Here is a 13,925-nt window from a genome sequence, read left to right as displayed (position 1 = left end):
TTGAGGACATTTTGTAGAATCTTTCACCTGACAAACCCCAAATCTCCCTCCCTCCCCAATAAAAAAGTTCTTGCTAAACTTTTCTGTCAGGACAGTGGGGCCTATTCACTCTGTACTTACACATCTAAAAGAGGCCTGAACAAGTGATTCTTCACCCAGTCAGGAGAATCGGCTTCAAGATTATTTTCTCCCCTTGCCCAAATGGCAAAGCAACTGCAAACTTCTCTTGCACAGTTAAATCTCTAGTTAAGCATCTCTTGGATGGGACATTTTACTACACGTAAAGAGTGCAAAAATCTTATAAACACATCGTGTCTTCTGTTCTAAAATTTGACTTCTTTCTCAGATGAAAATACCACACAGGTTGGCAAATAATATGAACATTATTACTACCACCATCAACCCCAGAATGAACAGCATTAACATTTATTGAATGTTTGCTCTGTGCCAGGCTAAGGGCTTTATATGTACTAACTTGTAAGGATAAAATAACAACTGACTGAAGTGGTATTTGTCCCATTTTACAGATGAAGAAACTGAGACTTGAGTAATTTGCTCCCAAACAGACAACTAGTAAGTAGCATAAACAGGCTCAAACCAATATCCGTCTGACTATTCTGCCTTTATTTTATCAGTGTTTATTAACTGAGTGTTTATTAATTCAGTATTTTATTAAGTGTTTATTAATTGAATGGCTGAACCTCTGTTTATCTTCTAAATAAGCCTGGTAACCATCCTAAGTTTAGCTACCAAACAGACAGAAACCTAGCATTAAAACTTATTATTTGAGTGATCAAGATAACATCATCAGTAATAAGTCATGTGAGTAGTATCATATACCCCCTAATACAATGCAATGAATGAGAAGGGCATGTTACCTCTGAGACAGTCTTCACTAAAATTCATAATCTCAGTCTAATTGTGACAAAACATTAGACAAATCTAAATTGAGGAACATTTTACAAAATAACTAACCAGTACTCTTCAAAAGCTTCAAGTTTATAAAAGACAAGGAAAGACCAAGAAACTGTCAGATTGGAGAAAGCTAAGGAGACATGACCAGTAAACAAACGTAAGGTGATATCTTAGATTTCCTGGAACAGAAAAAGGATGTTAACGTAAAAATTAGGGAAATCTGATAAAGTCATAGTGTAGTTAGTAGTATTATAGAAATGTTAATTTTCAGTTTTGATGAATATGCCATGGTTATATGAGAAGTTAACCTTAGGGGAAGTTGGGTGAATAGTATACAAGAACGCTCTGTACTATCTTTACACTTTTCTTTAAATCTAATATTATTTAGAAATAAAGTTAACAGAATTATTATTTAGAGCAGTCAGTCAAGGGAATATGGATAGTATTACTGTCTTATGATGAAGGCATAGTTGGTTCTAGTGATAATTCTTACCCTTAGGTCCAGAAGAGGAATCAGGGTGAGGAAATAAACTAACTTTGCTGGCATGAAGATCTGCTGCTTTAGATGTATGACGTTGTGGTTAGAAGAGGAAATACACTTGCAGTACTGTACTGTACAAAATCTACATGTAAGTGGACTTGTGCAGTTCAAACCCATGTTGTTCAAGGGTCAACTGTATAGAAAAGAAAAATAAATACTACCTATAAAGTAAAAAAAAGAATATACAATCAAATGCATAGCCAGTTTTAATGTTTTAAATATCTTTTTTTCTATAAAGTTTTAAAAGAAGAGCTTCTAAACCTTATGTTAGTAGACTTAGGCTGAAATAGAAGGATGCTTGTTCCCACAGAGAAGGCTTTGTCTTCCCCTGTGTCCCCTGAAAGAAAATTAAATCAGCATGACTTGTTCCATCTCAGATGGGTTTTTTTTTATAGCAAGAAATATGTTTCCTGGGGCGCCTGGGTGGCACAGCGGTTAAGCATCTGCCTTCGGCTCAGGGTGTGATCCTGGCGTTGTGGGATCAAGCCCCACATCAGGCTCCTCCACTGTGAGCCTGCTTCTTCCTCTCCCACTCTCCCTGCTGTGTTCCCTCTCTCGCTGTCTGTCTCTATCTCTGTCGAATAAATAAATAAAATCTTAAAAAAAAAAAAGATAAAGACATCTAGTGAAGGTCTAGATGGAGGGATCAATTATAGGCCTTGATTAGTCCAAATCCAAGAGATCAATGTTTTACAATGTTGACTGGCCCATAATGGATAGTCAGTCATTAGAAGTCTCATTTTGCTCACCTAGAATAAATACCGTTTCTAAGATTCTAAGAGGTTTATTTAAATGTAATATAAAATATTAAATGGGCTAAATTGAAGACAGGTATGGTACTCAGAAGGCATCATGGGGGCGCCTGGGTGGCTCAGTCGTTAAGTGTCTGCCTTTGGCTCAGGGCGTGATCCTGGTGTTCTGGGATCGAGCTCCACTGGGAGCCTGGTTCTTCCTCTCCCACTCCTCCTGCTTGTGTTCCCTCTCTCGCTGGCTGTCTCTCTCTCTGTCGAATGAATAAATAAAATCTTAAAAAAAAAAAAAAAGAAGGCATCATGAATTAATGAAGGAAGCATACATAGATTTTGGAGGCAGATTACACATTCATTAAATGAAAAAAATTGAGTGTCTGTCATGTGCCAGGCACTGTGTTAGACCCTGGGAATATAGCAGTGGAAACAAACAAACAAACAGATAAAACCCCCTGATTTCATAGAGCTGATATTCTAGATGGGGAGAGAGATAATTAAAAATAAAATAAAATAAAATAAAATAAAATAAAATATATATTATATTTAGTAGTAAGAGATATTATAATCTTAGATGGTGTGGCTGGCCGAGGCCTTGTTGAGAATATGACATTTGAACAAATAACAAAAAGAAGTAAGAGGATATGCCATGTGGAATCCCCTGGCTGAAAGGTACTGGTAACAGAAAGGACAGCAAACGCAGGCTCTCTGATGCAGGAACATGCATAGCACATCTGAACTACAGTAAGGAGAGTGTGGCTGAAGTGATGTACGTGGTGAGAAGGGATTAGGGGAGTACTAGGTAAAAGCAAAATATATATACAGATGATGAGAATACTGTTCTTTCAACATATCTATATTTTTCAAAAATTTTATATGAAAAACGTAAAGGGGAAATAAAACCGTAGTAATTAAGACAGTTTGGTTTAGTTCAGGGGCAGACAAATAGATCAATAGAACAAAAACAAAACCCAGAAACACCCCATGTGTAGAAAGATACTTGACATATGGTTGAGAGGTACTAAAGCTTAGGGATAAGCTTCAACCATACTAGTAATGTAGTAGCAGTACTTACACAGGTTTTACTATGTGTTAGACACTGTTCTGAATGCTTAACCATATTAACTAAATTAATCTTCACAACACACCTGTGAGATAGATTATTTTCTCCATTTTACAAGTGAGGAAACTGAAGCAGGAAGTTGAGGTAATTTACTGACGGTCATACAGCCAGTAAGTGATAAAGCCAGGATTTAAATCCAGGTAGTCTAGCTCCAGTGTTCACACCTTAACTACTTCGTTAAATGCTAAAACTTATACAAAGAATGGAAAGACAAGCCTCAAACTGAGAGAATTGTAGCATATTATACTGACAGGGGATTGTTTAAGAATAAAGGATATCTACAAGTCAATGTCAAAAATACTTGGGGAAAAATGTGTAATTTTGTATGGTGACAGATGGTAACTAAACTTATTGTGGTGATGGTTTTGCAATGTAAATAAATATCAAATCATTATATTGTACACCCAAAACTAATGTAATATGTCAATTATCCTTTCATAAAAAAAAAACACTTGGGCACACTCTTCATAGAAGAGGAAACTCAGATGGCCAATGAACTTGAAAATATATTCCATCTCATTAAAATCTGGAGAATGCAATTAAAAACCACAGTGTGATAAAACTTTGAGCTGCCAGATTGGCAAAATTTTTAAAGCTGATGACACCAAGTGTTGGTGAGGATACAGAACAATGAGACCATGATTCTGTTGCTAATAGGGGTGAGAATTGTTACCACCACTTCAGAAAAACAGTTAGTGTGTTGATCTTGAACAAACTGTTACCTAGCAGTTTCATTCCTTGGTATATACCTTAGAGAAAAACATGCTCATATGTACCAGAAGATGTATACAGGTATTATCTAAATACCTAATGAAAACAACCCAAATGTCTAGAAGAATGAATAAAATAGGGTTATATTCATGTGATAAAATATAATACAGCAGAGAAAGAATGACTACAGCTATACAAATGCATATTGATAAATCTCAAAAACATAATACTGTATTGAGCAAAAAAAGGTAAATGAAAGAATATATGATTTTTATTAATATAAAGTTTAAGAGCAGGCAAAATGATATGATCTATTATTTAGTAATCCGTATGGAAATGGTGAAACTCTTAAAGAGCTGAATTGATCAAAACTTAGTTGCTTCTGGGATGAGAGAAGGGGATGTGGTTGCCACGCAAGGAGCTTCAAATGTCTTGCCTAGTGGATATTAAATTGTTGAGTTTTTCTACTTTAAATTCTATTGTCTTTAAATTTATCTATCTCTGAATGAATGATATATTTCACAGTTTAAAAATGAAGATTAAAAAAGCTTTGCACGCTTATATCAATAAAGCTACTAGGGGTGGGGAGCTTTGCAAGGGAACTGGCTAGAACAGAGGCATTTGCAAACTGTGCTAGCCACAGGTAGGAAACTAGAGCTCCCAAGTTATAGAATTGTATTCAGATAGATCAGAAGCGATGTCTCATTTCCTTGTCAGTCACTTTAAAATCCCATTCATCAGAGGAGTTATTTAAACAACTGACAATTGAGCCAGGAGAAGACTAACATAAAAAACTTCTAGGAGTGTTGCAGGTCTGTAAGATGAGCACATTAAATCCTTCTGTCTTGCTTTCATTAAGTACACGGAGGTAATCTATAACATAGAGGAGAGAAAAAAACAGGTATTAGTTGGCAGAAGACCTGGGTTCTAATTCTGATTGCCCTCTGGGTGTGTGACCTTGAAAACTGAGTCAGTTCATGTCATGAAAGCTCTATTATTTGGGATGTTGAGTATCCCCAATTTGACCAGATAGAGAGCTACTAATATTTGGAAGGTACTTAAATATGTAGTTTTAACTGGTTTCACTATCGTTTGAAACAGGGATTATTATTCTTATTTTTTCAGATGTGAAAACTTAATTTGTTCAACAGTCGAACAGCTAGAAAGTGGCAAAGTTGAGACTTATGAATGTCATAGAATTATTGTAAGAACGAAAGTAACTAATGCATATATAAATATTGTGTTATGCACTTTATTTTTAATCCCACAGTAGGAACTCAGTAAATGTTAATATTGCCTCCTGACTACTTCATTCCCTACAGGGCTTAGAACTCAAAAGCTTAGGACTTGGGTATAAAGGGCTTGGTCCTTAGCCCTGTCAGTATCAACATTTTTAGTTCAACAGGTTTTTGTTTGCTCATTTGAAAACTAAGCCACTACTTATGCTGTCATTTCTGTGAGAAAATGAGTTCTAAAATCTAGGCACTACACGGTAAGTCAATTTTTGGAACACAGCATGTGCACAGATCAAGTATTAATAATTACCCTTTCAGGTTAGTATACAAAATATATAAAGAACATATTAAACTCAACACCCAAAAAACAAATAATCCAATTAAAAAATGGGCAGAAGACATGAATGGACATTTTCCCAAAGAAGACATACAGATGGCCAGCAGACACATGAAAAGATGCTCAGTATCACTCATCATCGGGGAAATGCAAATGAAAACTACAATGAGATACCACCTCACACCTGTCAGAATGGCTGAAATCAACAACACAAGAAAGAGCAGGTGTTGGCGAGGATGTGGGGAAAGGGGAACCCTCTTGCCTTGTTGGTGGGAAAGCAAACTGGTGCAGCCACTCTGGAAAACGGCATGGAGTTCCCTCAACAAAAGTTAAAAATAGAACTTCTCTACAACCCAGGAATTGCTTAGGTATTTACCCACAAAATACAAAAACAACTAATTGAAAATGATGGACACACCCCGATGTTTGTTTGTTTAAAGATGGGCATGCTAGAGCCTCAGCAAGGCTTGACTTTATTTTATTTTTTTAAAGATTTTATTTATCTATTTGACTGAGTGAGAGAGCACAAGCAGGGGGAGCAGCAGAGTGAGAGGGAGAAGCAGGCTCCCTGCTGATCATGGAGCCTGACTCGGGGCTCAATCCTAGGAGCCGGGATCATGACCTGAGCTGAACGCAGATGCTCAACCATCTGAGCCACCCAGGCTCCCCTCCCCTAATGTGTATAGCAGCATTATCTACAACAGCCAGATTATGAAAAGAGCCCAAGACTCCATTGACTGATGAATGGGTAAAGGAGATATGGTGTGTATGATATGTGTATACACACACACACACACACACACACACACACACACACACAGGAATATTACTCAGCCATCAAGAAGAATGAAATCTTGCCATTTGCAACAACATGGTTGGAGCTACAGTTTTATGCTAAGTGAAAAAAATCAGTCAGAAAGACAAATACCATATGATTTCATTCATATGTGAAATTTAAGAAACAAAACAAGTGAGCAAAGGGAAAAGAGAGAGAGAGACAAACCAAGAAACACTCTTAACTATAGAAAACAAACTGATGGTTACCAGAGAGGAGGTGGGGGAGTGGGTGAAATGGGTGATGGGGATTAAGTAGTGCACTTGTGATGAGCAGTGGGTGTTGTATGGAAGTGTCAAATCAGTAAATTCTTCACCTGAAACAAATATTACCCCATATGTTAACTATCTAGAATTTAAATTGAAAAAAGATTTTTAAAAAATTACCCTTTCATCAAGCAAACCTTTCACAATGGTTACAAAAGAATACAATGTTAATGTATTTGAGGTGTATCTTCTTTTCAAGAAGATGCTATCAGGACGTGCTTTTTCTTTCTTTTTTCAAAATGACTTTTAAAATGCAGAAATCTCTATCAAATAATGGAGTAATTGTGTGGGTTTGAGTATTCTTATGGCCATATTTATTCCATTAAAAAAGTGAAGGAAACAAGAAATAATTTTCCTAGTTGAATTAAGTTAAGGCTTCCCAAGTTATGGCTCTGGAAATATGACACTTTTTATTTTTTTTGCCATTAAGTTTTATTTCTGACTTTTCAAATAAGCTTTTAAATTTGATTTTGGTAAGAGCAGCTATCAGAAAATATTTTTGCACTTAGGCAATACCCTTTTTGAGTGTTAAGAATTTCTGTCTGAATATGGATTTCCTCTCAGAATATTTTAGACTATTTGCCCGCAAAAATACAAGGAATGTTTAGTATAATAGCCCAATGTTTTCAACAATAAAGCTATCTTTTTTTTTTCTCCAGCAAAGGAGCTTTGCTCATTGCATAATGGTCTTTTCCATGATTGTAGAAAGACAGAGGAATGCCAAATGCAGATGGTCTTTTGACAAAATGTCCAATTATTGAGTTTCTTTCATAACCAAAAGGAGAAACTATTTTTACTACCTTTACAAAACCATGACACAAACATGAAGTTAAGAATTGCTAACAAATTTTCATTTTCTTTGTTTTCCCATGTAAAGACTTTTTTCTAGTTAGAACAACTTTTTCTGGCTTCTTTTTAATATTATTTTTAATATATTGAGAGAGCTTATAATCAGCAATTTTCTGTTAATTTCATACTGTGTTTTAGCTAGTGGTTCAATCTCTTTCTACACTGAATTGATTTTATTTTATTTTTTTTAAAGATTTTTCTTTATTTATTTGAGAGAGAGAGAGAGAGTGAGCAAGAGAACACAAGCAAGGGGAATGGCAGAGGGAGAGGGAGAAGCAAGCTCCCTGCCAATGACACAGGACTCAATCCCAGGACCCCGAGGTCATGACCTGAGCTGAAGGCAGATGCTTAACTGACTGAGCCACCCAGACGTCCCTATACTGAATTGTTGTTAGTTATAAAAGAAAAGATAGAAGAAAAAAATCAATACCTCTAATTATCCATTTTTTCTGTTTCTTATTCTTTCCATGTTGGAGTGCCAAGATGTAAATTGTGTGAGGAAGAAGGAAGGAAGAAAAACAAGGCTTCAGAATAACCATAAATAAATTAATTTCCCTTAATTAAAACTATCTTTTTAGTTATTCTATGACTTAAGTTCAGATTGATAACATGATGTCTAAAGATATGCCATGCATGTGTCATTCATATCTTATACCTTTTAGGAAGAAAATAGACAATGTTTTTGATAACACAAAACATGCTGAGACATTTGACAATGTAGAAAAAAATTAAATCAATTAGCTAGTTTGTACAAAAATACATCAGTCTCACTGATTTAGGTCCCACATCATGTAGGCTTTTGCAGATCCTTTCTCTTCTCAATTTTATTATTTAAACAAATATTTTAAAGATTTTATTCATTCATTTGAAAGAGAGAGCATGTGCACATGAGTGGGGGGAGGAGGCAGAGGGGGAGGAAGAGAGACAAGCAGATCCCCCAACTAAGCATAGATCCCAACACAGGGCTCAGTCCTAGGACTCCAAGAGGACTCTGAGATCAGGACCCCAGCTGAAGTCAGATGCTTAACCTTAAGACTGAGCCACCCAGGTGCCCCTCCCTTCTCAATTTTAGAATTTTCTTTCCCCAAACTATTTCTACCTGGTTTTCATAATGTGCTGTCTTTTCCTAGCCACCTTTTTGCTCTAAACTAGCAATTACCCCCATAAATTCTTGCAATTTCTCTAGGTTTGTAAACAGAATTTTAAAAGGAAATAACTTAGCTTTGTCTGCCTTTGCCTGTTAGAGAGTCCAGCCCATTTTCTTTATAATTCTCAGGAAAAATTCAAGATCTAGGATTACTGTCATCATCTTCATAATTCTTTTATTCTTGAATATTGATCACATCCCAGATGCTATGCTGAGACCCTGGGTATCTAATCTTTAGTTTTCACAGTAACCCTACAAAGTTTGGTATAATTGTCTTCATTTTACAAGTGAGAATACCGAGTCTAAGATAGAATAAGCCCTTGGTCCCAGCTAGTTACTAGCAGAGCTGGAATATGAACCAAGCTCTCTGTCTCCTTAGGCTATGAATTTTCCATAGACCCTGATACCTTCCTTCCTGTGTTCCACCATTTCCACCCTAGTCAATGCTGTTATAAAATAATGGAAATTCTGGAGATTCTCCATCTACTCATCTTAAATAGATCAGAACCTTTAGAAAGACATTTTGTTTAGTACTTGCATGACATAAATATGTACCATATCTTGAAATGTGATACACCATTGAATTCCCTTTTGAAAAATTAATGACTTCATGTCAGAAAATATATTATTCATGTTTTAAGAGATAGTTTTTTTCAATTTTTATTTATTTAAGTAATCGCTACACCAATATGGGGCTTGAACTCATGACCCTGGGATCAAGAGTCGCATGCTCTTCTGACTGAGCCAGCCAAGTACCCCTTAAGAGATCATTTTTAAGGATTCAAACCTTGTAATAGTGGTTCACACTTATGAGTGTGGTAAATTCTATAACTAAGCACCTGACACCGTAGAAAATCTGAGAATCCTATTTGGGATAATTTAAGAAATGTATAGTATATTTAGTATACTATATATATATAGTATACTTATTTATATAGTATATAATATATATATAATATATAACATATAGTATACTTATTTATACTTAGTATGGCCTAGTTGCACAACGCTTGTGCTTCCTTTATAAATAACTCTGTATTCTTCTTTCTGATGTAATTCTCCATACTATCTTAGTACTTTACTAGTAATTAATTCGTGTCTATAAAAAGTGACACCAGATGAGCAAGTTCTATCTTAGTTTATCTTAACTGATCTCAATAGTATAGATTTCTGACTCCTGTTCAAAATCTAGTTTTGTGCCCTTATTTTCCAGATATGAAGCTATGAGTCTTTGGTTCTTTCATTTCAAATCTATGGATAAGCATAAGTGGTCTGTTAACAGGACTTTTTTTTCTGTCTTTGATTTCATTGCATTTATATCATTGACCTTTGCTTCAAAAAGCATTCAACAGTCTTTAACAGAGGGAGACCATGAAAGGGGGTGTTGTAAAGGCTTTATTCTGTGAAAGAAGTCACACAGGGAGAGCTTTATATTTGCTGAGTGATTTAATTCTTATACATGCAGAAATTGGCCCTGGGCCATGAGTAACATGGAGAGCACTGCTAGTGCCGTCTCACAGCAAACTTTCCCACTCTCTGCTATATTAAAAAAAGAGAGAGAGAGAGAAAGCACCTCCTTTCCTGTTGTTTTAAAATCTACCCAGGAAAAATGAAGCATGGTATCTAGACCAGTCAGTCACTTTATCGGGATTCATAAAGCAAGCCCCTTGTGGGGTTTTTATTTTTACATCAGCAACTAAGGAACACATTCTCCAGGGAGAAAGATGCCTGCCTCAGTCTTTTGAGTATGCAGAGCAGAATTATGAAGGGAAAGTCCACTTACAGGAATAGCAACTACTTTGAGAACATGGACTATATTATGATTATGAGATATTATGAAGTGATTAGGCATTCCAAGATAATATTATTTTATTGTAGGCTGGTGAGTTCGGCAAACACTGTCATTAAAAGTAACTTTATTCTTCTGTTTACCAAATAATCTGTCTGTAGAGAAATGAGGAGCAAGCATATTTTGATTAACATTTTAAAAGACTTAGAAATTGGCTAATAAAATGTTAGCATTTCTTTGTAAGGCAATTATATCCTTCATAATTTTCTGACAGTTCAGTGAGACTTAGGTTGACTAGTTCCTTCTTGTTCAGTAATAACATATTTCTGAACTTCATATTTGATGAATCCAGATTTACTTTGCTAGATCTTTAAGTACCTTGAGATTTTCTTGTGTAAGACTGTGTAAGCATATGTGTGTTGGGTTTTTTCCTTTTGTTTTATTTTTTTGTGAAGTTACTTAAGAGACATGCTTGGGAATGTACATTTCTGTTGCATGTTTAAAACCAAGTCTCATCTTCTTCACTATGATCAGTACAAATTTTAACTAAGCTTTAAGCATCAAAATATGTGGGCTTGCATTTCTGGGAACCTCAGACTTTGCTAGGCTGCAGTTTCTCTTCAAGCAGTAAGAAGAACACTTAGCTTTTGTTAAGGAAGACCTGAAATTTACTGGCAGTAAGAAAAGAGACCACTTTTCTTAGGCGGAGTATGGGCAAGGCAGAAACAGCTCACTGGGGTGAGAACCTAAATAAATGGTGAATTGTGGTGCTTGGAATCTACCGAATGAAGCTTAATACCCAAGTGGTATCAAGTTATTTGGCATGCAAATTTCTTGTGCAAATTTAGATTCAGACTTAGGGAGTGGTAAGTGCCATGGTATAGTAGGAAAAGTCTGGCTTTGTAAAAATCAGCCTGACTTACTAGGTGCGGACAACAACTTTATCCTCTCTGATTTTCTTCAATAGTAAAATGAGGATTAGGACTTCACCTCGTAGGGTTATTTTGAAGATTAGAGAGCATATCTATACTTATTGACATAGGCCTTCAATAAATGATGGCTCATCATTTTTATCATTGTCTTCAGCAGCAGCAACAGCAGCACTCCTGCTTTCAGATGCCTCTGTTTTACATTTTCTGTAAAACTACTTTTTAGTCAAGCAATTACGTAACCTGATATACTAGACAGCTTTAAGATAGGAATACAGAGGTCTATGGATGGCTTCTCAGGATACAAGACTTTGAAATAGGTAAAATATATATTATTTACATAAGCCTGGCTTCCTTTTCCTTCTTGGACTGGCTTTGTTTGAGTAAAGCCCTAAAAATATTCCATGTCAAACTGTTTTTCTACTTTTCTACTCCTTTTTGGCATAGTCTGGGATAGTGCAGAGAACCTTAAGTGGGAGAGAGAAGTAAACTTTTACTCTAGCTGCTCAAAATAGTTTTTAGGGATGGAGGATGTAAGACCCATTATTTAGCCCAGGGGATGCTGATGAAAAAGAGAGGCATATGTCAAAAAAAAAAAAAATCCTTAGGTTTGTATACTGCAAGTAGAATACACATGGTTGAAAGTTGCTTTACTTCCGTTCTGCAGAGTGCAGCTGAAAATTCCAGTAACTCTCAAACTTGGAACTTCTGTTTTTATTAGAGAAATAGGAATATGGGAATTAGAAGGTGATTACTTTAACTGATATATGTAAGAGCTGTTTAAGTATTAATAATTTGAGCTTGGGTTCTTGAACTAAAATTATCAGTCCCATGAGGGCTCATTATTAGGAGCTGACTCTAAAAAATGTTACATTGAAAAGCAGTTTTACCTTAAATTGTCTCCCATCCAATATGACTGGTGCCAAGATATGCTCAGGTGAAGTCTAAAAATTTCAGGTTCAGAATAAGCATATAAAGAAGAGTCACATTGTTAAATAAAGTATTTTTCTTCCTTTCTTTGTTTTTAATGATTTTATTTTTAGGTAATCTCTATACCCAACATGGGCTTGAACCTACAAGCCCAAGATCAAGAGTCACATGCTCTACTGACTGAGCCAGCCAGGCACCCCTATTTTTCTTACTTTAGACTTTAGACTTCTTTTTGGGTTGACAATCTAGAATTTTATATGGATTTAATGCAGAAAGCAATAGAGGTCCCCCTTATATTTATTTAATTGTGAATTCCAGTTTAATTACCAGAAATATGATTTTAATATAGCCTGGATCTAAAGTAGAAAATTGTATCATTTTCAGCATCTAAGTGTATATAGATCTTGGTGTTCATATTCTTCAGCCAGAAGCTAGGTTGGGTGAAGACTAGGTGGAGTTTCTTTTCTTCTCCATATTGGGCAGGGTGGATGCTGATGGAACTGTGAAATGATCCAGGAGTGAGATGTAGCAGTGGTACCAGTTCTATGCCCTACTGCTTAGTAAACAAAGATTTCTAAGCACTGGGGACCTATGTTCTCCATGGCTCCTTTATCAGTTATTTTAAACTACCTAAGTGCAGAGGATTAATTTGTCACAAATGATTAGTGTTAGTATGTCAATTGAATGTATATAGTCATGAAGTTGTTTAACTTCCAATTCAAAAAAAAAAATCACAATAATTCTAGTAATTAGAATCCAGTTGAAACTATTTCTACATTAAGATCATCTATGATGGGATGTTAGGCAACGAAACTTTCAAACTCATTTACTTTTGTTCATTGTCTTTGCTTTTATTTGCAGTTCTGGGAAATGCCAATGCAAAGTGGGTGTCACCGGCTCTACATGTGATCGATGCCAAGATGGATATTATGACTTTAGTAAGAGTGGCTGCTTGCCCTGCCGATGTAATAATCGGTCTGCCAGTTGTGATGCCCTCACAGGTACACACTTTCCTTAACTTTGTTATGTAATTAGTCTTTTGTTCTTTTCATAAATTTCAAAAATCATATTGGTTGGAGAACTATGGAAGCAGAGAAGACTATATGAACTAAAATTCCAGAAAGGGTAGAACTCTAAGTCAGTAAGTGGATGACCATCAGCCATTTTATTTCCAGGGGACATTTGCTGACTCTGGTCATAGGCTAAGGAGCAGATTTAACCCAAGCAAAGGAATTCTTCTTGAGGAAAGAGATACAAGAAGAGTTTTTGGCAGTTGTCTGGGACTTGTATGATGGATTGGAAACTAGAGGAGCCCTCAACACAAGGCCAGTTTTCTCACAGGACATTAGCTGATTGTGCAAGAGATGAGAGGCTGGATTAAAAGGGATAAAGAAGTCTCTCAGTCTTATGGTGCTTAGGAGACAAAATCCCTTTAGAAAGAAAGGCCCTGCTACCATATACCACCATCTCTCTCTCAAGACATTGCCAGGTTCTGATGTGTGTGGAGTGGGACCTGGGCTGAAACCACCAAAGGGCAGTACTCAGTCTGTTGCAGTCTCTCAGGGCTGTGGA

The 13,925-nt window shown here is 36.0% G+C and overlaps 1 protein-coding gene across 1 annotated transcript in view; it reads left to right on the top strand.

Moving 5' to 3' along the window:
• Nucleotides 1-13,925, top strand: part of MEGF9 (multiple EGF like domains 9) — an 81,682-nt gene that overhangs the window by 52,337 nt on the left and 15,420 nt on the right. The window contains exon 3 of the mRNA XM_034664407.1: nt 13,215-13,354. Within this exon, the coding sequence (XP_034520298.1) occupies nt 13,215-13,354 (140 nt within the window). The remainder of the gene's footprint in view (nt 1-13,214; nt 13,355-13,925) is intronic.

This window comes from Ailuropoda melanoleuca, chromosome 7 (genome assembly GCF_002007445.2).
Source record: "Ailuropoda melanoleuca isolate Jingjing chromosome 7, ASM200744v2, whole genome shotgun sequence".
NCBI lineage: Eukaryota > Metazoa > Chordata > Mammalia > Carnivora > Ursidae > Ailuropoda > Ailuropoda melanoleuca.
This window is presented reverse-complemented; position numbering and strand designations above follow the sequence as displayed.